Source organism: Hyperoodon ampullatus (assembly GCF_949752795.1).
Source record: "Hyperoodon ampullatus genome assembly, chromosome: X".
NCBI classification, from domain to species: Eukaryota; Metazoa; Chordata; class Mammalia; order Artiodactyla; family Ziphiidae; genus Hyperoodon; species Hyperoodon ampullatus.
In genome coordinates this window covers 93668022-93693429 of record NC_136913.1, presented here as the reverse complement: position 1 = coordinate 93693429, position 25408 = coordinate 93668022, and the positions used below count along the sequence as shown (strand labels likewise).

General features: G+C 40.5%; 1 protein-coding gene and 1 pseudogene across 6 annotated transcripts in view; both read right to left on the bottom strand.

Moving 5' to 3' along the window:
- MID2 (midline 2) overlaps positions 1 to 25408 on the bottom strand; it is a gene marked incomplete at its 5' end in the record, with an annotated part of 86763 nt that overhangs the window by 12872 nt on the left and 48483 nt on the right. For 4 of the 5 annotated variants that reach the window (XM_079727835.1, XM_079727839.1, XM_079727836.1 and 1 more), the window contains 2 exons: positions 7191 to 7339; positions 8731 to 8838. In XM_079727835.1, coding sequence (XP_079583961.1) covers positions 7191 to 7339; positions 8731 to 8838 — 257 coding nt within the window. The remainder of the gene's footprint in view (positions 1 to 7190; positions 7340 to 8730; positions 8839 to 25408) is intronic. The other variant, XM_079727837.1, reaches the window with a different exon arrangement.
- Positions 1627 to 1936, bottom strand: LOC307069063 (cytochrome c-like; annotated as a pseudogene). The gene has a single exon. The product of its transcript is annotated as a cytochrome c-like (transcript).

The window sequence follows — 25408 nt, the reverse complement described above, 5'->3', positions numbered from 1 at the left end:
TGGACTGGAAGGGGTCAAAACTCGAGGCGGATCTGATTTTAAGGTGTCTGGAAATGAGCAGAAAGTAAAGTGGTGACAGGAGAAGCGTAGACAAATAAAACAGAAAGTTAATTCATAACACATCAAAATAGCCAACAAATATATTAAAAAGCCCAACTACATGAAAAATCAAAGAAATGTAAATTAAATGAGATAGCATTTATGATTATAAAGACATCATAGGAGGTTTTATGTCTATATTAAATAAGGCCTACATGTTTTTATTAGGACTGAAAATGATTCAAATTTTGGAGGCCAAATTTAGCATTACATATCAAAAGAGCTTAAAATGTAAATATGCTTTGACATCACAGTTCCACTTCATAAAATTTTTTTGATCTATGATTTTGGTTTTAATTCTTAAGCCTTATGATCACATAATGTACAAAATTTGTGCTGATGGTATATCTCCTCTATTTTAATCCTTCTAATGAGTTGGCAAAAGCACCATTACCAATCACACATATACAGTAGTTCTACAGTTGTATGTGTTTTTGGATAGCTGTTTAAAAGACAATCCTGAATTATAACTTGGTCTGACTTAGTGAAGAATTCCCAAGCAAAATTTGCTACTGTATCTTGTCATGCTGAATTTTAAAAATATCCGACCTTATAGATTATCTATAAAAATGTGAGAAGGATTAAATACTCTTTATTTGGCATTATACCTAAACCAGACTAAAATGCCTTTCATTAAGTAAAAGGCAACATTTTAGATACAGAGAATTTTGATTAAATTGGCATAGTTAAGACCAAAAAGAGAAAGTGGACATTGCCAGCTTATCATTAGTCTTGGCCTTAACAGGCTAATGAACACAGCCTGAAGCACAGGTGAGCCTTACTCTGTTCAATGAGACAGTGAAGGGATCTTCTCAGTATTTAAATATATTAATACCACCAGTTATATAAATCTAAATATAAACACAGTCTCATATAGGTTTTGAGATGGCATTCACCACCTCTGTGCAAAGTTGAACATTATTAATCAAGTCCAATCATATCTTTTTTAAAATAAATTTATTTATTTATTTTTGCATTGGGTCTTCATTGCTGCATGAGGGCTTTCTCTCTAGTTGTGGTGAGCGGGGGCTACTCTTCATTGCAGTGTGTGGGCTTCTCATTGTGGTGGCTTCCCTTGTTGGGGAGCACAGGCTCTAGGCACGTGGGCTTCAGTAGTTGTGGCTCACGGGCTCTACAGTGAAGGCTCAGTAGATGTGGGGCACGGGCTTAGTTGCTCTGCGGCATGTGGGATCTTCCCGGAGCAGGGATCGAACCTTTGTCCCCTGCATTGGCAGGTGGATTCTTAACCACTGTGCCACCAGGGAAGTCCCTCAGTCATATCTATAGAAGTGGAAAATAGTGATGGCACTTGCTGAACTGGAATTACTATCAAAATTCATAAAGCTGATCATACTCACTATCCACAAGCCAGTCTTATTTAAGTCATGACTGTCCAACAGAAATATCCTATCAGCCATTCATGATCTGAATTCTGGTGTATGAGATCAATTTAAATATGGTACACATATAAAAGTCATGAGCTCTTTCTGTTTTGTAGTAAATAAGGCAGTGGCCAAATATTACTCACTAGTAGCTTTTTTTGAGATAAGCTATCAAGTCTGTCCTTTCTACCTTTTTCATACCAGCAAATATCATTTTTGTTCCAGGGATGTCCTTCCTGGGATTCTCCAAATACTCCATTCAATATCTCCTCTCCCCAGGTGATGCCTTTTGTTCTTGTTGACTTCTGTGTAAGAGAATCCAGGGACCTGACCTGCTTTTCACCCAAGTAGACAATGGAAATTTGGCCCAGTCTTGTGCTTGGCTCTCCATTCCATGGTGTGGCACTGGGAACATTTCAGAACAAAATCTTCTTGCCCTTCTCAACATTGGCCATTTTAAAATATGTTTTTTCATCACACGCTACACAGAGGTTCCCACTTGCAAACCAGACGTCCCGTTCTCTAAGTACTTCATAAATATTTTACTAAAGAAGTAACTAAGACATATGCAAAGATACAACTATAACAGCACTCAACACACTGTATGTAACCTAGTTGTCTAACAATGGGGACTGAGCTAAGTAATGTGTCTTACATCAAAAGATGAAACACTATAAGGTCACTGAAAATCAGGTTATAAAAAAATATCCAGTGCCAGGGGAAAGTTCATGATATGTTACGTTTCAAACATAGGGTAAAATGCAGTATATATGACATGACCTTATGTTTGTGAGGTATATATATATATATATATATATATATATATATACACACACACACACACACACACACACACACTCCCAAATGTTAACAGTGGCTGGAAGGTTAAGGATGAGATAAAATTGACATTGACATATATGTAAGTGTTTGTGTCTGTGTGTGTGTCTGTGTTTCTGTATTTAAGCAAAACACAACATTAGCTATCTCTCAAGGCTCTGATCTCTATTAGGGATAATATATAATAAGTGTCATTTGTAAGGGGGAAGGAATAACTCTCCCAGTTAAAATTTCATTTTAACTGAAGTCTTGGTTCTTAATACATTACAATGAATAATTGTGGGGAAGAATTTCAGACCCTATGAGAGACCAGTGAGAAAGATATTTAGGTTGCATAGATGATTCTCAAGCCATACCACATAGTTAGCCATCTATTCTTCCTACCACATAGGCTATACATGAGCCCATGAAAAGAAGATTTAGATATAGAGAGTTGGGAATCTTAGACAGCTAGATGGTAATCGAAGCCCTAGGTGCTACAAGTCTGCAACAGGGAGAATGTGTACTGAGAAAAGAGAATAGCTTAAGACAGAATCACAAAGAACAGCATAAAGGAATAGGTCAAGGAATAGTTGCTCACAAAGGCAAATGAAACCAGACAGGTAGGAAGAAAACCAGGAGTGTTCTCAAGCTAAGGGCAGAGAAATATTAAGTAACAATGGTCAGTAGGGACAAATGCTACTGAGAGACCAAGTAAAATGAAACAGTAAAATAAAACAAAGAAATGTCTATTGTAATTTAGCAACAAGGTATTCATTTGGTGACCTTGGAAAGAATACTTTCAATAGTGAGAAATATTAAGTAACAATGGTCAGTAGGGACAAATGCTACTGAGAGACCAAGTAAAATGAAACAGTAAAATAAAACAAAGGAATGTCTATTATAATTTAGCAACAAGGTATTCATTTGGTGACCTTGGAAAGAATACTTTCAATAGTGTGGTAGTGGCACAAGACATTTCAGAGAGTTGAAGAGTGAGTGGACATGATTACATACAGTGGTTTAAATATATGTTTTATCTCTGCTCTCATGAAATCCCACTGAAATGACAAAGAAAAAAAATAATAAACCCACAAAGACAAAGAGAATGGAAAAAGAGATGCAAGTAAGATATTGTCAACAAATGTCTGGTAACTAGAAAGGGATGGATGAGTGGTAACCAACAACAGAGCAGAGAAAGCTGAATTGGGAAGCCAAAAACATGAAGCTGATTTATTGCCACAGACAGTTGAAAGTCTGCATGAGGAACAGCAAGACCACCAGATCCACTCAACCACAGACCACCCCTCTCTCATCTTGATGCCATACTAAAAGCAGTCTTAAAACCCTTTCCCTGCTTGGCTCCTAGAACAACGGCAGCCAGACTTGTACCCTTCATCCCCCTCCAGAAGCAGGAGATTGGTGGATTCCTTCCACAGGTAACTGACCCAAGAGAAAATACCTACAGATGGGTCCACTCAATAAAAATCTGGCATTCCGGACTTCCCTGGTGGTGCAGTGGTTGAGAATCCTCCTGCCAATGCAGGGGACACGGGTTCCATCTCTGGTCCGGGAAGATCCCACATGCCGCAGAGCAACTAAGCCCGTGGCCACAACTACTGAGCCTGCACTCTAGAGCCCGTGAGCCACAACTACTGAGCCTGTGTGCCACAGTTACTGAAGCTCGCGCGCCTAGAGCCTGTGCTCTGCAACAAGAAAAGCCACTGCAATGAGAAGCACGGGCACCGCAACGAAGAGTAGCCCCCGCTCGACTCAACTAGAGAAAGCCCGCGCACAGCAACGAAGACCCAATGCAGCCAAAAATAAAAATAAATAAATTTTTTAAAAATCTAGCATTCCGCCTTATAATCCTATAGCAAAGTTCACCCAGCAACAAACTGTTCCCACCCCCTCAGATCTTCCAGTCACCTTTTAGTCTTAAATTCAAACAGGCAGTGAAAAGCTCCCCAAACATTTAGGGAAAGACAGAAACTAACAGAGAAAAGGAATGTGGAGGAAACCAACACAATGCAGTTTAGAAGAAAACTTTTTTAGTGATCCTTAATGTCATCAGGAAGATAAATAGTTTGTATTCATAAAGCAAGGACGGAGTGCTAAAAAAGAAGCAAAGATCAAGAAAGAGCTCTTATAAATAAAAATATAAATACTTAAATTAAAATTTTAATAGAAGGATTGGATGAAAAATTAAGGAAACATCTTAGGTCAAGAAGATAAAGTCATGGAAAGGGGGAGATAAAAGATTTTTTAAAATTAGAGGGAAAATCAAGGGTGTCCAAAATCTGGCTAATTAGAGTCCCAGAAAGAGAGAAGAGAGAAGGGGAGGAAGTCCTTAGCAAATAATAAAAGACAGTTTCCCAGAACTAAAAGTCAGTAGTCTTTAGATTGGAAAGACTCACTTAGTGCCCAACAAAAATGAATAATAAATGACCCACACGAAGGCATATCTTGGTGAAATTTCAGAAAAAAAAGTAGATTAAAGATAAGACCTTCAAAGCTTCAGATTTTAAAATATAGGTCACATTCAAAAGATCAGGAATCAAAATAGCAGTGGAAGTTAGGAGACAATACAGCCATGCCTTCAAAATTATAAGGAAAATTTATTTCCAACCTATCAAATTAGAAAATAAATTTAAAATATTATTTAAACAAAAAATTCTCAAAATTTTATTTACCTTGTACTCTTTCTTAGGAAGCCGTGGGAAAATTTGTTCCAGCAAAAATTAAGGGAATAAAATGGTACATGAAGGGGGAATCAGGTGGAGCCCGATGGAGTCCCTAATTAAGAACACAGATCTGTGAATCCAAGGAGACTAAGTTGGTTGGAGTTCACAGGGCAGAGTGCTAGAGAGGAGAAAGCTGCACAGAGAGAATTCTGGGACCTTCAGAGGGTTTGCCTCTAGTATTCAATAAAATACTGATCAACGCATGCATATAAGGAAACTGCCCAATGCTAGAGAAAGAGTCACCCAAAAAGATTAGAGGGAACAAACCCTAATGCTCACACAGGGCCAGGAATAGTGTATGTTCCCACCAGCCAGACCAGAAAATCTCATGATTCATGGGGGACCTGGTAGCGTACTCAGAAGGGTCTTGCCTCAGTAGTGGGGAAAAATTTCCCCTGGACTAAACACTGCTTTGATCACACCTAACAAACCTTAAAAGCAAGACCTGAAAGGAACAAGCTATTTTCAAGTAACTTAACCGTGTCCCAGAACAAAGTTTAGGAATATTTATAGGAATACAAAAATGTATAGTGCCCAATAAGATAAAATTCACATTGTCTGGCATCCAATAAGAAATAACCAGACATGCAAAGAAGCAAGAAAATAAAGCCCATAATAAGGAGAAAAAAGCTACTAGTTGAAACTGACCCAGATATTAGAATTAGACATTAAAGCAATTATTATAACTGTATTCCATATGTTCAAAAAGCTAGAGAACCCTGCTACCTTCTTGCTCATGCTCAGCAAATGGCTTTGCCTCCTATTTTACAAAGAGAAGGGTAGATATGAAATGATAAATTCCTCAATTTCTCACACCAAACTGCTGGGCATACTGACATCCACATCCATTACTTCCGTCTTCCTTCTGGTTAAATGGAAGAGATGTCCCTTCATTTGTGCTTTGGCCACATACCTTCTTTTTTCCATAGCTTCAGTTTTGCCCCATCTCTAGCTGACCTGCATCCACTTTTTTTTTTATAATTTATTTATTTTTGTCTGTGCTGGGTCTACGTTGCTGCACAGGCTTTCTCTAGTTGTGGCGTGCAGGGACTACTCTTCGTTGCAGTGCGCAGGCTTCTCATTGCAGTGGCTTCTCTTGTTGTGGAGCACTGGCTCTAGGAGTGCGGACTTCAGTAGCTGTGGCGCACAAGCTCAGTAGTTGTGGCGCATGGGCTTATTTGCTCCGCAGCATGTGGGAACTTCCCAGGACTAGGGATCGAACCCTTGTCCCCTGCACTGTCAGGCAGATTCTTAATCACTGCACCATCAGGGAAGTCCGACCTACATCCACTTTTAAACTCACTCACATCTCTCCTATCTAAAAAAATAATACCCACAACTTTCCTCTACCTCATAGTCATTCTAGCTACTGCCATATCTCTCTCCTTCTCTTCATAGCAAACTTCTTGAAAGAATTTTCATTTCTTCACCTCTAATTTACTCTTCTTGAACATTTGAAAGTTATTTATATTAATGTAATACTTTTACCTAATTAAATACTCAAATGTTGCTAATAGTTATACTGCAAGAAGTAGCAATCTCCTCTCATCCTCAATTTCTGCTCTCCAATAATAATAGTGTTGAGCATTTACTTTGTGTTGGGCATTATTCTAAGCCTTCATAAGTACTAAGTCATTTAACCCTCACAAAAACTTTATGAAATAGACACTATAATCGTTCCCATTTTGCAAATGAGAGAATGAGAATGAAGCTCAGAGAGGTTATATGACTTCCCTAAGAGCAACCAACTACTTTAGGGTTAGAGGCAGGATTCAAATCTAGGGAGTCTAGTGCTATAGTCTAGACTTAAGAAGGGCATGCACCTATCTATGTGGCCAGAAGTTTCTCTGCCCCTACACCAACACCAACATAGAAAGCTCCAGGCCTGAGTGGGCAGCAGAGAGCCATGACATCACTAGGGCACATGGTTGGCTGTGCATTAGAAGAACTGGTAGGCTACAGAGACAGAGAGAAGGGTGCCAGAAATCCACAGGGCAATCTACCACACTGAGGCTTAGTAACTAGCCAGCTGGTAAAATATTCAGGTGGCAGCTGCTACATATTGATACATGCCTGAACAGAATTAAGTGACTTTAAGCTGGCCCCTTTTCATAAGAGGAGGCATGCTGAAAGAACATAAGGAACTCACCTCTCAGCAATATTTTTTGCAGACTGGAGAAACCGTGCCTGGTCATTTTCTTTCAGGATATGCTCAGCTTGGTTGATGAGGACTGTTGAGCGTTCAAGACACTGGCGGCAATTAGCAACCTGCTGTGCCAACTTTCTCAGTTTCATAACCTTAAAGAATTAGCAAAAGAAAAATAAGATAACACATCCAGTGGTTAATTAAAAATGATAAAACAACATGAAGGAGATCTGTTGCAGTGACTCTAAAAATAAGACCTATTAACATCCCATGGTCCCTGTACTAAGCACTCACCTTGTCACCCTACCCACCATGCCTGTTTTGTCAACCCCTCCTACCACCTACGGCCCGCTTACTTACCCTGTAACACAGTCATATACTCCAGGTTACCTACCTCCTCTTTTTATTGATCAAGTTAATTATTTTTATTATAAAAGCAATGCATGGTCATTACAGAACATTTAGAAAATAAAAAGCATAAAAAGAAACCCTACCACCAAGAGATCACCATTGTTGACACTTTATTGTCACATACATGTTTAATAAAAAGCACCTCCTTTTTCTTTATGAGTATCTACATTTCTATGTATATATTTCTCTAAGCATCTTTAAGCATACCTATGTGTTCACAGATCTGTGTTCTCGGACACTTAAGTTCCTGTGTTAGTCGGAACCACCCAGCATGGCACAAAGTAATGGTTATCACTCCAGGCTCTCATAACTTCTCACACTGTACACACAGCATGAGCTCACAATCACTATACTGACCAGCAGACCAGCAAGCGTAAAACCATAGAGCTGCATAGAGGCTCACTCCTGAGCTTCTTGACCACGATTCTTCAGTTCCCATGCTAAAAGCCTGGAAAAGTCTTCTCTCTCTCTCCTTCATCTTTTATATCTAATCAGTCGATGATTCCCATCATTTCCTTGCTAGCAATGCCTGTTATGGTCTTCCCTTCCGTTTGTGCTACCACTTCCCTGGTTAGGCCTTCATCAACTCATGCCAAGAATCATTCCATAAGCCTCATAACATGCTTGCCTGACTTCAGTATCATCCCATTCTGATCTACACTGCACACTTCTGCCATATCTATCAGTCTTCTCCCTTCCTCAGAAACTAGAATGATTTCTTAATGCCTTTCAGATTAAGCCCAAAGTCCTTACAATGGCAGTCATGATCCTTCTGTAATTCTGGTTCACATTTCTACCATTACTTTTTTTTTCTTTTTGTATTGACTTATACCATACACACAGTAAAGCACCCAAACCTGAAGTGTACAACTCCATGATTTTTTGCATATACACACACCCATGTAACTACCAACCAGGTCATGATATAGAACGTTTCCAACGCCCCAGAACTGCCATCATTTTGACTGAATTCATAGCACTAGGCCAAATATTGCTTCTTCTTTGCCCATCTCCCTAAAATCTCATTTCTTCTTGCTTTCATGATCCAAGTTCAAACTGGAACCATCGGGATGAAGCTTGGACATTTGTAAAGTCAACTCGGCCTTGGCCTCACTGAACTGCTGTGCTTTACCTTTGTCTCTTTGATTTTGACAGCAATCATTTGTTTCCTCTGCTGGATGATCTCTACCAATTCGTCACATTCTTCCATAAGTTTTGCCTCATGCATAGCAGTATTCACCTGCCAAGAAAGTCCAGAGTGTTACACAGTGAATTCTGCCTTTGTCCCCTGCGGGCTCTCTAAGGTTCGGACTGATAGCTAAACATGCATAACTTCTTCCATACCTCCCTCATAAGATCCACTCCTAGAAGAAGGGTAGAGATGATGATATTAATGATGCAAGGGCATTGAAGCACCACAGATAGGAAGCTCTCCGGCCTCTGGTAGATCATGATGGTTAATGGAGGCTGGGCAGAAGGACAGATGAGATGGGGGCATATTATTCTCACTGTGAAATTCCCTTTACTCCAGCACCCTGTCCTCCTACTGTTCTTTTGGAAAGAGGGTAAGGAGATTTAAGTACATCAGGGAAAGAGGATCCCTCTCCACAGGCACAAGAATATTAAGATAACATTACAACAACATATTTGTATCATCCTAACAAAAGTATTTTCAGTTTTCCTTGTTCCTTTCTAAAATATAGAAAATGTTTCCATTTTAAAATATATGAATGCATAGCTATATCTTCACATTAAATATATGATTGTATAGATATATTTTCACATAGTTGTCATCATGTCTTAGTAGATATTTCTCACTTTGGGCTGTCCAGTATCTGAATACCTTTCCTACTTGGGGATACTGGCTATATCAAAATATCTTTACTGCCAAGTCACGGTAGGGGGTGAAAAAAAAGCCACCATTCTTCATTGTCTTCCCATGTACTGGCTTCTCCTTCTGCCCATCTCTATTACTGTTGACATTAGATGATATGAAGTCCCAAGCTGGGCTAAAATGAGAGCAGAGGATCTTTGGGCTGCCTAAGTGTAAAAGGAAAGGAAGGGGAAAGGAACTTACATCTTTTAAGCATTTAATGTGTCAATTACTTTATATCGATAGATAAATGATTTCATATAATTATCAGAACCACTATAGGAGCTATTCTTATTTCCATTTCACAGATGCGAAAACTGAGGCTAAGAGAATTTCAGCAACTTGCTCAAGATTGCACAGCTGGGACATGGTGAGACCAGTATTCAAACCAAGACGTGTCAAGGGAAACCCCTGGGCTGGCGAGGTGGGCGGACAAGGTTCAGTTCCATTTCAGCAGCAGTCACACAGGGAAGCACAATCATTCCAAGAGTCTATTCAAGGATCACTCGAGTAGAGCTCTAAAAAGCCGAGGAATAGACAATGGGTTACTTGAGAGCACCAAAACTCAAGTGGCCAGATGTGCTTCATTAGCAAGGTAGGGCTGCATTTCCAATTGCTAGCCCTCTTCAAAGGGCTCCTTTACATACTCCCAAGCCCAGCAAAATACCTGTCGCTGGACCCTGCTGCCTCCTCTCTCACCCTCTAAGGTCCCTGCTGGCCAATTTTCTGTTTCTTACCTAACTGAAATAAAATATGCTTGCCGAATTTCAACCTTGTTTTGTTTTATTTCCACTTTCCAAGGGGCAAATGCCACAATGAGAGCTTCCATTTGTCCTGAATGAACAGTCCCACTCAGGCCATTCTAGTTTGTTTCCTCAGACTCCTCACTCTCTCCCTAAGTTGGATCTACCTTTCCAAGGCAGATAATATCACCTTCTCAAAGAACTCCCACTCGTGTAAGAATAAGAGATTCATCTAGTGCTCCCCGGATCTGTGCTTAGACTATTTGGAGACTTAGTTCCCATTTATAGTTTCCTTTTGAGGCTGCTGATGGTATAGTACACAGTGGTATGGTGCCTTGTTTCTTATAATTCAGCCCTTGGACTAACCTTGACATAACACTCACTACATGCCAGGCACTGCCCTAATCAGTTTATATACTAGCTCTCTCAATCATCAGAACAACCCTATGAAGGACGTACCATTAGCCCCATTTTACAGATAAGGAAACCTGAGCACAGAGAGACTAAGTGACTTGCTCAAGGCCACACGCCTAGTAAGTGGCAGAGATGGGATGTGAACCCAGGGAGTCTGATTTTAAGAGTCCACACCTTTAACCATCACACTAAACTGCCTCTCCAGTCTAGTGTAACAGAATCCTGTCTTCAGTTCCTGACAATCATTACCTCTTCTGTACCATCCATCTTTATTTTGTCATCCCATTCTGTTTAGTCTTTTCAGACTACCTGTTGTTCCCCTAGAAGGCCATGCACATCCAAGTCTTGTGCCTTTGCTCAAGACTCTCCTTTCACTTGGAAAGTCACTTCATTATTTGTTTGTTGAACAAAGTTCTACTTATCTTTCCAAGCCCAGCTCAAAGATCGTCACTTCTGAAACTTTTTCTCACCTGCTTGGATACAGTTGGTTCCCTATTTATATTCCCATAGCACTTTATATATAATTCTATTATACCATTTACTACGTTACAGGAATTTATTAGTTTGTCTTCCCTTGATCAAACATGAGTTCCGGAGGCCAGCGGCTGTGTCATATTTGATGATATCTCCAGCATAGTGACTAGCATGCGGTCGGTGTTCAGTAAATATTTGTTGCATTGAATTGAACGGGGGGCAGTATCTCACTGCTTGCCAGACATGTCCACTTGGTTACTCAAGTTACCCTAAACTCAGTATGTCTAAAAACAAACTCATCACTTGCCCTCTAAATCCAGCTTCCACCTCTGATTTCCTCTTTTTGGTTATTTCTACTATCATTATTGCACTTGCTCAGGTTCCGTTACCTACTTCTCCCTCATCCCCCACATAAATTCACAGCAGTCCTGCCAGAGTCCTACTCTCCTTTACTTTTCAATCTCACTAAAGTTCTTCTCGTAATACAGTGAGGCTCTGGGCCAAGGAAACAATAAATTGAAGCCCTTATCGTCTTTTTGGACTACTATTGTAAAAGCCTCATTAATTCATCCCCCTACCTCTAGAATCTTTCCTTTTTAACCGCCCCCCATAATCCACCCTACACCCTGAAACCAGGGAAAATCATCACCATCTTCATCATCAACCATGTATTAATCATCTCTTGTGTGCAATGCATTATGCTCAGGCCCTGCCCTCAATAAATGTGCAGTCCAAAGGGTGATAAGGGCTTCAGCTTATTGGCTCCTTGGCCAATTTTATGGGGGAAAACCTCATACATATAAAGCAAACAAGTCAAGTTAGCATAAGTGAAATATCAATGAGTGGTGAAGGCTACAATCTACAGAAATTGAAGGGAAAGATCACTCTCAGTGGGGAAGTGGAGAAAAGACGCTTGAATGGAGTGGGACTTGAATTGAGCCTTGGAGATGGATAGGACTCAGATTTAAAAGGTGAGAAGGAGGGAAATTTTGAGCCAAGCTAATGAGATTGAACCCTACTCTTTAGACAATATGGTATCTTTGAAAATTTGGGAAGGGGGGGAGAGGGTAAGATGGTGGGAGAATGACCATAATTAAAATTTTTAAGAAGATGAACTGGGATTAATGTGATTGGGGGTAATAGTAAGCATGGGGACAATTTAGGGGGCTACTGTGATGTGAACAGGGCCTAGCCAAGGAGGGTAACAGTAACTGAAAGGAAAGGTCAAATATGAGATGCACCCCCTTGCTTGAAAATCTTCAATTAGACAGCAAGCTCCTTGAGGAAAGGTTTTATGACACTTTGTTTCTCCCATTAGAAAACATTAGAAAATATACTATAGTAAATGCATTTAGTAGAGAAAATGTAGGTTGAAGTGAGGGAGCTTGGGTGGGGTTTGGACAGTTGCATCAGGCAGGATAAAACAGCCAGATGCAACTAGTAGAGCAGAAAGTTGGCTGAAGAGGCAAAATCCCAAACTAAAGGTAAAGCAGTGACATTAAAATCTTTCCATGTCAAGAAGCAGCGCAAAAGAACTGGGTCCTTAAGTGTTTTCTGAACAGGAAATACTCCAGGGAAAATCTGTCTTCATGATGTGAATAAAACATCTCAAATTGCTTGGAAGGCACTTGAAAGCCCTGGTATTTTCCTTGTTTGCAGTTTTCTTTGAAAATGCAGTGAGGTATTTCACTTGCTTATTAACCCTCAGCTGAAAACAACTGGGGTTATCTTGATAAGCATTCTCGGTGGGTTGATCTGTTGGTTGGTTCATTGGTTAGTTGGTTGGTGATTTGTGGAAGACTCAAGATTTTTATTTGAAGTTTGTTCTTTGGTTTAGGTTAGTGGGTTTGACTAAATGGCTTTATGTCTGTGGAAAAATCTATCCTCCCTGAAAATACCATTAGAGTAATCTTGGCAACATACTTGTGTAAAGGAAGGGCAGTTTCTGATGTTTAAGACTGAGTCTCAGCACCAGTCTTCCAAGGCCTAAGCACTAGGGAACATGGGCCTTCCTGTTAAGCCTCCAGATCTTTTCTGCTCTGTGCTCTCTTCTTTCCTCCCAAAGGCAGCAAGAATTTGACTCTCATGTTTCTTTCCAACTGCCCACCCTACTCTATTTCCTGTAGTTCTTTCCTACCTCCCAGCCGAAAGATTAAACCCAGAGTCAGACCTAGTCTTCCCCAATTTCCATCCTTCCCTGACACAAAGACACACATTCGCTATTTGAAGGATTTTCTTTCAGGTCACTACAAGGAAATCAATACATAGGGGTTCACAAAAGCCACAAGTTGCCAAGGTTTAAGAGACTGCAAAAAGTTATTTTGGTCATTGTTCCTGTTCCCTACTGAAATGTAAATGGACTAACCTTTTACCCTTCCCTTCTTTTAGAGAGTTTATTTCATAATTTCTTGGGAGATCTTCCACACACTCATTCTATAGGTCTTTTATCTCTGGGTTCTACGTTCATCAGCCTTCCCTCCAGCCCACCCCCAGGAGAAACTTCACCGCTCATACCCTCCCCTCAGCTCAGTCACGTCCATCAGTCCTGCAGAGCACGCACTGGAGTTCAGGAGGAACTGAGATTTCATGTTCAGGTGGAACAATATGTATGAAATAGTGGATGAGCCCTCTACGCAGACTCAAGTGCAATTTATTTACATGGTAATAGAACTCCTCCTTGGCATCTCCATCTTAGTGTACTACACTCTAAAAGATCAATGCCAGCTTAGTTTATTTCCTGGACTTCCCTGGTGGCGCAGTGGTTAAGAATCTGCCTGCCAATGCAGAGGACACGGGTTCAATCCCTGGTCCGGGAGGATCCCACGTGCCGCGGAGCAACTAAGCCCCTGTGCCACAACTACTGAGCCTGTGCTCTACAGCTGATGAGCCACAACTACTAAAGCCCATGTGCCACAGCTACTGAAGCCCGCACACCTAGAGCCTGCGCTCCACAACAAGAGAAGCCACCACAGTGAGAAGCCCGCGCACCGCAACGAAGAGTAGCCCTCGCTCGCCACAACTAGAGAAAGCCTGCGCGAAGCAATGAAGACCCAGCGCAACCAAAAGTAAAATAAATAAATAAATGATTATTTCCTGAAACCTTCTGCCCAAATAGATCTTCCCCTTCCACCTAGGAGATTTTGAAATGACAGCATTAAAGATCATTTGGAAATGTTTTTATTTCAGCAAACACTTATTGAGTGCCCACACCACATACAAGGATTCCTGAGTGGGACCAAAATGATGAAAAAGACTCAGCTTCTGCCTTCAAGGCACTTATAGTCTAGTGCAAAAGATGAGTGTGAATTCAGCTAATTACAATTTAATGAATAGCAGAACAAGCAATAGAATACAAACACAGCTCTCGGAGAGCATAGAGAAGGGAAAATAATTTGGCCTGTGGAAAAGGACAGTCAGGGGATTAGGGAAGGTTTCATGTAGCTGAGCTGGTCTTGAAGGATGAGGTTTATGGGGAGAGAATTCCAGGCAGAGAGAATACTATAAATAGCATGAGCAAAAACACAGGCAGGAAAGCAAAGAACATGTTTGGGTAAAGCAGATCAGCCTGACAGATGCAAGGGAGGGAAATAAGGCTAGAAATGGAGACTGCAGATATATTATGGAAAGCTGCACTGTCATTTGGAGTCTTTGAACGTACCTGGATAAAATGTCTGGATCTTAATGCCATAGTTAACACCTTAACCATCTTAGTTGAGAACAAGGTGGAGAGAAAAAGCAGGCATAGTATTCCAAGAAGTGGAAGGGCACAACAAATTTCTCACTTCCCATTCTTGCCCAGGAGCACCCAGGTGACCACTGCCCCACATTCTCAGACTCCAAAATGTCAGAGAAAATAGGCTGAGGGCTTCATTCTACACGCAGCCACTTTCTGTGCAAAGGAGATGAGAAGGAAAAGTGAGAGGTAAATTGAACATCTGACGAATTATCAAGGAATTGTTACGAACAACTCTGTCACCTTGCTGAGCTGCAAAGAATTCATTACTCTCATAACGATGCAGTCAAGAAAACACAATGTTCTCTCTGTTTCTATGAGTTCAGGTTTTTTTTTAGATTCCTTGATTATACTTAACAAGACTATATTGTATACTTGAAAGTTGCTATGAGAGTGGATCTTAAATATTCTCACCACACACACACACACACACACACACACACACACACACACACACACACAGGTAACTATGTAAGGTGAGGAATGTATTAATTAACCTTACTGTGGTAATTTTGTGATATATCAGCATATCAAATCATTGCATTGTAAATCTTAAACTTACACAATGTTTTCTGTCAATTATATGTCAATGTTATATATTATATGTCAATTATATATGATATATGTCAAATAAAACACAATGTTATATGTCAATAAAGCTGGGGGGTAAAAAGAAACCACGATGTTTATGATACAGATGTTGCACTTACTGTGGCAGCATCTAAGCTAAGGTGTTAATCCGTATCACACTTTAAAGGACACCATCACACACACCACCACCTCCGCAGCCCTTCGTATAAGGAAGGTTCAAATGTATAAAAGGAAGAGGAAAATGAGACTACCTTCTTTTTCGTTTTCCAAAGCAAAACACTGCAACATTTCAAAGATGATTCTGCCAGCTTTACATAAAAATAACTAAATAAAGTAGGGTTGTTTTTATGAATTTTATCTGTTTCATTGGATTTGGAGGGAGGGGGTCACTTAACAGACTGGGGGACATGTAAAACTATTAATAGGATTTTGAGTCCCCTGTACTGGAGTAACTGCAGCTTAGGAGACAAAAAAATTAAAAATTCCTGAGGCATAGTTAAGCAACCTACTGCCTCAGTGCTTAAGTTTAATTTTTTGGCAGAGGAGTGGATGAGGGGTTGCAGAGTAGAGGTAGGTGGGGGATGGGAGTGGCTCACTCCCATCTAGGGTGTGGATCACACACACACTAGAAAAGTAGTGTGGCTGAGGAGGTAGCAGCCAGGCCATCTCTTGAAGTGTAAGAACCCTAGCGTATTGGGCCCAGGGATCCATGCTGTGGGAGGCCTCGAGACAGACATGGACATCGACTAACAGACACGTTTCCTGTCAGCTTGTGGGTGCTTATGATGTGCTAGGTGCTGTTCTAATTGCTTCATATATTTTAACTCATTTACTTCTCCCACTTACCCTATGAAGGCACTGTTGTTATCATTGCCATTTCACAAAAGAAACTGAGAAACGCAGAGGTTATGTAATTTGCCCAAGGTCATACATATAACTATGTAAATGGCAGAGCCAGCATTTGCCCTCCGGCAGTCTGGCTCTTGTCCATGATTTAACCAGCGTGCGTGCATGTGTGTGTGTGTGTGTGCGCACACGTGTGTGTGAGAGAGAGAGAGAGAGAGAAAAACAGAGACAGAGAAAACGTGTTCATAAACATACTTCTTTTCCTCTCAGAGTTGCCTCTCAAGATAATCACATTCCTTAGAGTTAACTATTACAAACATTCTGTGTAATTCTTTCCTGATTTTGAAAATAATATATAGTATAAAAATGCATATAATGTAACATTTAGAATATATAATGCACACACATGTGTATCAACACATACACATATTCCATATTTATTTTACCCTGAGTTTAACTAACAAAAATTTTGGCAACAGAGAGGACAATTTGCTCCATATACATGCCTTAGGAATGGCCCTGTGCCATGTGGCAATTCTTTGTTGGCTTTAGAATCCCTTCTCCTCAGGGATCAGACCCCCAAGCCTTGGTAGACTTAGGGTTAGTTACTTTCTCCCCCATATTCTCTTTCCACACAAGGTTGCTGTTTAGAACATGCAAGAAGTAGGAGAGGCATAATCTAGGTTTGCACCTGGGATTCTATATCTATAGCTATAAATCCTATGTGAAATGAGGCAGAAACCTCCTTTCTATCTCTTCAGAACCACCGAACTGTCAGATCTTAAAAAGACTGAAGAAATCATCAATTCCTAGCCCCTCACTTTACAGATAGAAATATGAGGCCTAGAGAGGAGAAGGGCTTACCCAACAATCTATTACAATCTGATCAATGACAGGGCAAGGCTGGAGCAAGATCCTTTGACTCCCCATCCAGTGTTCTTCCTACTCCACTGCTTGTTTTGTGAAGCACAGCACTTGCTTATAACCCCCTCTGAAGATATAAAACTCTCTAGATCTCACCCTTGTGTATTTACCCTAGAAATATGAACATGTATGTCTAAACACACAAAAAAACTTGCATGAATATTTATAACAGCTTTATTTGTATTAGCCAAAAACAACTGAAATGCTCTTCAGTGGAGGCATGAATAAACAAATTGTGGAACATCAGCAATAAAATGTTTTAAAACTATTGATACACAAAACTTAAATGTATCTCAGAGGCATTATGCTGAGTGGCATAAGCAAATCATAATATGTCACATAAAGTATGATTCCATTTATATAACATTCTACAAATTACATAGTGATGAAGAACAGATCAGTGGTTGCCAGGGGGCAGATGTGACGACAAAGAGTTTGCACCCCAGAGGTTTTGGGGGGTGATGAAACTGTATTGTTCTGATGATAGTGGTGATTACACGAATCTATACATGGGATAAAATTCATGGAAATACACATACTCCCCCACCCCCCAAAGTTTGAGTACATGTAAAAACTGGTGAAATTTGAATGAGGTCTGTAGTTTGCTTAGTAGAATATTGTACCAATGACAATTTCCTAATTGCGATAGTTACATGGTTATGAAAGATGTTAACACCGGGGAAGAGGAGATGAATGGTATGTTGGAACTCTATTATTTTAGCAAATTATTTTCTTTAATTTTTTAAAATTATTTTTTTATTTTTAAATTGCTAGATTTTAATGATCTTTTACGGTTCCCTTTTTGATACAAGAACTTACCTATTTTAACATTTTTTATTGGAGTACAATTGCTTTACAATGGTGTGTTAGTTTCTGCTGTATAACAAAGTGAATCAGTTATACATATACATATGTTCCCATATCTCTTCCCTCCTGCCTCTCCCTCCCTCACACCCTCCCTATGCCACCCCTCTAGGTGGTCACAAAGCACCGAGCTGATCTCCCTGTGCTATGCAGCTGCTTCCCACTAGCTATCTATTTTACATTTGGTAATGTATATATGTCATTGCTACTCTCTCACTTCGTCCCAGCTTACCCTTCCCCCTCCCCGTGTCCTCAAGTCCATTCTCTATGCCTGCGTCTTTATTCCTGTCCTGCCCCTAGGTTCATCAGAACCATTTTTTGTTTTTAGATTCTATGTATATGTGTTAGCATACGGTATTTGTCTTTCTCTTTCTGACTTACTTCACTCTGTATGACAGACTCTAGGTCCATCCACCTCACTACAAATAACTCAATTTCATTTCTTTTTATGGCTGAGTAATATTCCATTGTATATATGTGCCACATCTTCTTTATCCACTCATCTGTCGATGGACACTTAGGTTTATTTTAGCAACTTCTATATGAGCTTAAACTTATTTCAAAATTTAAAAGAAAAAGAAAGAAAGAAAACTCTAGATGTCCCACAATGATTTAGGCAGGTCTGGTGAACCAACATTTATGTATTTTTCTGAAGTTATAACTAATATGTCTTCAGGCCTTTGCTCAAATGGCATCTCATCTCATACTCCACTTTGCACCCTGGTTTATATTTATCCATAACACTTATAACCTCTAATAAAAATATATTTGTTTATTGTGTGTCTCCCTCAACTAGAATGTAAGCTTCTTAAAGTTAAGGACTTTGTTTTGTTCACTACACCTAGAATAATGCCTGGCACACTGTGGGTACTCAACAAATATCTGTTGAATTAATGAATGAATGTGAGTATGTTGCCCCTGAAATAAAGGACAAACGCAAAATTGTATACTAGATTACATTTCTTCATTACATGAGACAAATTTCCCTTAACGTTTTCTTTTTACATAATTACTCAAAATGGTAATTTTGTTCTGTCATTTACATATTGTTTGCTGCATTATGGAAGATTTGGAAAGATATCGGAATAACAACCTGGGTGCTAGGAGATCACATATTCTGAAATGGTTCTTCACCCAATGTTAAAAGAAAGAAAAAGTTACCTCCTCTGGATAATCGGCTGAGCTTTACTCACCCTTACGATGCATAAAAGATTATACTTACAACAGTCAGCCACCAGAGGGTACTGTTTATTCAGTTATCCTTTCTCAATACCTATTGTGTACCAAGCCATGTGCTGGGTATAAAAAAGTGGATAGGACACAGTACCCGCCCGCTCTCAGAGTTTGCAGTATGGTGGGGAGACAGATCAGTACATAGAAGTGCTACGACAGAAGTATGCATAGGGTGTTCCAGGTACACGGGGTAAGGAGAGAGAGAGAAGTGCAGAGCATGTGTGATGGCTCCCTGGAGGAGGTGATGCCTGAGCTGAGTCTTAAAAGACAAATATTAGTCAGCCAGGAGAAATGGGGAGGAGTGGAAGTTCTGTGAGGGCAGGGGCCATGTTCACACTGTGTTCCCAATGCCTGGCTCAAGGCAGAAATATGCTTAAATATCTGTGGAATGAATGAACAAATTATAAAGTGCAGGTAGTAAAAAGCACGTGCTAGAGGTAGGTAGGGTCCAGATCATGATAGGTCTTATAAATCTTTATCTTAATGGTGATGGAGAGCCATTGAAGGGTTTGTGGTAGGGGAGTGACATGTGGGCTTTGCACTTTAAAAAGATCATTCCCACAACAATGTGGAAGATGGATTAGAGGGGGGACAGCATGAGTCAGAGAGACCAGTTAGGAATTGTGGTTTCCAAAATGACTATGGCGTGGTCATGGCCACCGCCCTTAAGAAGCTTATAGTCCAATGAAGGACACAAAACAGAATCAGGTAATTCTAATACAGCAAAGCAGGCAGTGTAACAGAGTTGATGCACTGGCCACTCTGCCCAAGGTCATGCAGCTAGTGGGCGGCGGCGGAGCCAATATCAGAAACCAGGTTTCCTGATTCCGAGTCTAGGGCTTTCCCCCAAGTCCTCCTTTTAACTGCCTTTCACAACCACAGAACTATGTAAGAGGAAGAGAGCAGGGCAAGCCAATGAAAGATTATGCCTTCTTTAGGCTCAGACTAGACCGTGGGGAGCACTTAGCCCTTCTTTGTACTCAAGTCTGACATAAGCATCCCTCCCTAAGACCTTTGTTTCTGGGAGATGGCTTTGGTATCCTGATACTTCCTATATACATACAGAACAAGGAATCTACTGCGAGAGCCAAGGAAATTCACACTCTGACAGCTAAGGTCAGGGAAGCCATAATTCTGAGAAATAAGTCATTCTTTATGAGACAAGGGACTTCAGATGACAAAAGGAAAAAAAAACCTGGATCCATGTTCAGAAAAGGAAGATGGTCACTAGAAAGAGCAAGGGCCCAAGTGGAAGAGTGAAAAGAGCTGAAGAAGAGCCTATATTGCTTTCTAAGCTGCAGAGGGCAGAGGAACTGGGGAGTAGGGAAAGCAGACAGAGAAGCACCAGGAAAGAGCCTCAGGACACGGACTAGAAAAATTCTGTACGAGAGCATCAGTGAAAAAGGAGACCCCAGAAAAAAGTCCAGTTCCGTGAGTAGGTAACAAAGATGCCTTGAGAATGTATTTCCAGGGGTCCCGACTGCCTCATGAGCCAGGACAGAGACCAGAGCTAAGGAGTTTCTATGTGGGAAAGTGCAAGGAGATAAAGGGGTCCTGAGGAGAGCTCTTGGTCAGGCTATCTTGGTGGGGATGGGGTTGGGGATGGAGAGAGACAGAGAGACTGAGAGAGAGGGTGTGCACACACACGCGCGCGCACACACACACACACATGCGGGCACTCGCTGGGAAGGATCCCTGGGTGTCCTGGGGTAGGGGGTTATCTTTACTGAACCAAAAGCCAAACTGAAAATTGTTAAAAGAACGGGCTTTGAAGTCAGACATGAAGTTAGCCTCAGGTTAGCTTCCTATAGCTCTGCTACTTACCAACGACCTGTCTGATCTTGGGAAAGCAGCCTAAGTTTCCTCTTCTGCAAATTAGGATGATACTAGTATCTAGCCTCATAGGGTTTTATACATGCTTATTAGATTAAACAACAGAAATAAAGCACCTGGGCTTCCCTGGTGGCGCAGTGGTTGGGAGTCCACCTGCCGATGCAGGGGACACGGGTTTGTGCCCCAGTCCGGGAGGATCCCACGTGCCGTGGAGCGGCTGGGCCCGTGAGCCATGGCCGCTGAGCCTGCGCGTCCGGAGCCTGTGCTCCACAATGGGAGAGGCCACAGCAGTGAGAGGCCCGCGTACCGCAAAAAAAAAAAAAAAAAAAAAGGAAATAAAGCACCTAATACATTTTCTGGTATATAATAGGTAGTCAAATAGTTGTTTTTTTTTTTTTTTTTTTTTTTTTTTTACTACTACTGCTCTGATGATGGTGATGACTGTGACTACTATTGCTAAAACCACTATATCTTCTGGGGTTTTTTGCCGAACAAACAAGGAAGCACTGTTTTATCATCTGGTTTATTTTTATTCAGTTTCTGCATCTTTTTTGCTTTCTGGAACATACTGGGTCACGATTTGCTTTTCTCTGAGATTACCATGTCCCTTTTCTTATTCTTCTTCCCACACCTAAGCATCTAGATCTCATGCCCAAATGTAGTTACCTCCACACTGCAGGACAGGGTTCACCCTGCATCTGAAGATAAAATGGTCTCTCTTCCTACCAGGAGCCAGACCATCACCTTCCCCCTCCATTCAGAGCAGAAGGCTGATGCCAGAAAGGAGATCAAGTGCTGATTTCTGACAAAACACTGATTACATTTCACATCTTTGGCTGGGAAGGAATTTGGCTGGCTCAAGCTTGTTATTCTCTGTTTTTCTGCTCTGGGCTCCCTCATAATTAACACAATTCCCCAGGCTCAGAGCCCAAAAGATATTAGGGTGGGTCTCGAAGAAATAGGTGTGTAAGCAAGAAAGCTAACACATTCCCTCACTTACAAAAATATAATACCATAATTACATTCTGTTTCAGTTTTCTCTGCGGTGCTCCCTAAGGGAGAGGACCCCATCTGTCCTGTACTCTGAGCTCCAAGCATAGTAGAGCACTATACCTTGGAGGCTCATTAAAATACTTGTTAATGCATTGATGAATATGCACCTTCCCACACACAATCAGAGCAGGGATTCACCAGTTAGCCTGCCTGTGGTATTGATGAGGAAAGATGAGAGGCAGTTGTCAAAAATATGAACAGAAAGTATGGTATTATGCAAGTATTACTGGAATCAGCAATGGCCCTAGGTTACATCTAGGGACTCTATCCTGATGGGCATTGCCTTATGGTGAAAAGCCCCTGAGGCTCACATATGTGTGAGTGTTTGCATATGTGTTTGTGTGTGTATAATTCCTGTTATTCAAAATCTCTCTCCACCTTCACTAGGACAAAGCAGGTAGGTCTGTGTCCCCCAACCTCACACTTGCTCAGACAAAAGGCTACCTTTTGGGAGCTTCTTTTCCCTTATAACTCTGCCCTTGATATTGCCCTTAACCTGATTCACCTATACATAAACAGTGACGGTATAAGGGGGCACAGAATGTGATTTACTTTGGGTCTTTACTTTCTGCCTAGGGCTCAGGGCTCAGTTTCTCACTTTGGGAAGTCCAGTAGATCCTAGAGAAAATACAAAGAAAAGGAGAAGCAAGAAGGACTTGCTGGGAAATTCCAAAGAGCTGATCATCTTAATACAATGTTACTATAACCAAGGAAATCATTAGTTACAGTTGTGTAGTTAATATAGCTGGGTAGTTGTTATGGTTTAGACTAGAGACTGCTTTCAGGTATATTTGATTTCTACATTTGATCTTCATAACAACCTTACAAGATTGCTAGGGCAGGCGTTACTGTCTGCATTTTATAGATGAGGAAACTGAGATCCAGACGTAAAGTGAGTTATCAAAGCCATATAAACTACGAAGCAATGGAGTTACAACCCAAATTAGGTTTTCTAATTTCAAAGCCAGGGCTCCTTCAGATTCCCCATGTTTCATTCTAACCATCAAAGAAATCCTGCTCTTTGATCACTCTCTTTGTAGCTATAACTAGAGAGAAAAAACACCCTTCCTTTTTTTCTTTTTGAGGGTTTTCATGTGCTAAGTTGCCATTTCTTCTCAGCACTTTTTTCTCCCGGGAGGCAACAAAGTAGACTGGAAAAGGCTCTGTATTTAAAGTCAAGCAGGTCTGAGTCTGAATTCTAGCTTTAACACTTATAAGCTGAGTGACCTCAGACAAGTTACTTAACATCTCTGAGCCCATCTTTCCAGCAAGTAAAACAGAAGCACTGTCACCTATCTCACAGATTGTTCTAAAAACCAAATGAGAAAATAGAGATAACAGCCTTAGCACAGAACACGGAGCATTGTAGGAGTTAAATAAATATTGATTCCCTTTCCCACCCCTCCTACACCTCTACTTGCTACTCTAGACTGGAAATATGCAGTACTTTTTTCCCAGAAAGCTGAAATTCATTCTTAGGTTTATGTCTATACTTATTTATATTACTGTAAAAATAGGATGACTGGCATTTCAACTCTCGATGGCTTATCATTTACAACTGATATTTCTGTAATCTTTTGTTGGTTAATTGAGATAGTTTTGGAATTTAAAACATGTAGGTGTGTATGTGTGCACATATGAATGTGTTTCCAAATCATTTAAAGGCTTCAATTATTACTCGGAAGTTATTTCCATTCTCTCAATCTTCTTAATCTCATCTAGAACCTAAAGGGCTGGGTTGGCCTTATTTGAACAATAAACTAACTTATTCAGTTACTTTGTTATGAATATACTGTAGAAATTCAGGTCTAAGATCCCTTAGAGCTCAAATCTCACATCTCCAGCACCAGATTCCAACTGCATTTTCTAAGGAAGGATGCATCCACAAGCAGCCAATTCTTTTTTTTTTTTTTTTTGTGGTACGCGGGCCTCTCACTGCTGTGGCCTCTCCCATTGCAGAGCACAGGCTCTGGACGTGCAGGCTCAGTGGCCATGGCTCACAGGCCCAGCCGCTCTGCGGCATATGGGATCCTCCCGGACTGGGGCATGAACCCATGTCCCCTGCATCGGCAGGCGGACTCCCAACCACTGCGCCACCAGGGAAGCCCAGGTGCTTTATTTCTGTTGTTTAATCTAATACACATGTACAAAACCCTATGAGGCTAGATACTAGTATCATCTAGATACTAGAAAATATTTGAAAAGATTATGGTTGAAAACTTCCCTAATATGGGAAAGGAAATAGTTAATCAAGTCCAGGAAGCATAGAGAGTCCCATACAGGATAAATCCAAGGAGAAATACACCAAGACACATATTAATCAAACTGTCAAAAATTAAATACAAAGAAAACATATTAAAAGCAGCAAGGGAAAAACAGCAAAAAACACACAAGGGAATCTCCATAAGGTTAACAGCTGATCTTTCAGCAGAAACTCTGCAAGCCAGACGGTACTGGCACGACATATTTAAAGTGATGAAGGAGAAAAACCTACAAGCAAGATTACTCTACCCAGCAAGGATCTCATTCAGATTTGATGGAGAAATTAAAATCTTTGCAGACAAGCAAAAGCTGAGAGAGTTCAGTACCACCAAACCAGCTTTACAACAAATGCTAAAGGATCTTCTCTAGGCAACAAACACAAAAGAAGGGAAAGACCTACAATAACAAACCCAAAACAATTAAGAAAATGGGAATAGGAACATGCATATCGATAATTACCTTAAATGTAAATGGATTAAATGCTCCCACCAAAAGACACAGATTGGCTGAATGGATACAAAAACAAGACCCATATATATGCTGTCTACAAGAGACCCACTTCAGACCTAGAGACACATACAGACTGAAAGTGAGGGGATGGAAAAAGATATTCCATGCAAATGGAAACCAAAAGAAAGCTGGAGTAGCAGTTCTCATATCAGACAAAATAGACTTTAAAATAAAGACTATTAGAAGAGACAAAGAAGGACACTACATAATGATCAAGGGATCAATCCAAGAAGAAGATATAACAATTGTAAATATTTATGCAGCCAACATAGGAGCACCTCAATACATAAGGCAAATATTAGCAGCCATAAAAGGGGAAATCGACAGTAACACATTCATAGTAGGGGACTTTAACACCCCACTCTCACCAATGGACAGATCATCCAAAATGAAAATAAATAAGGAAACACAAGCTTTAAATGATACATTAAACAAGATGGACTTAATTGATATTTAT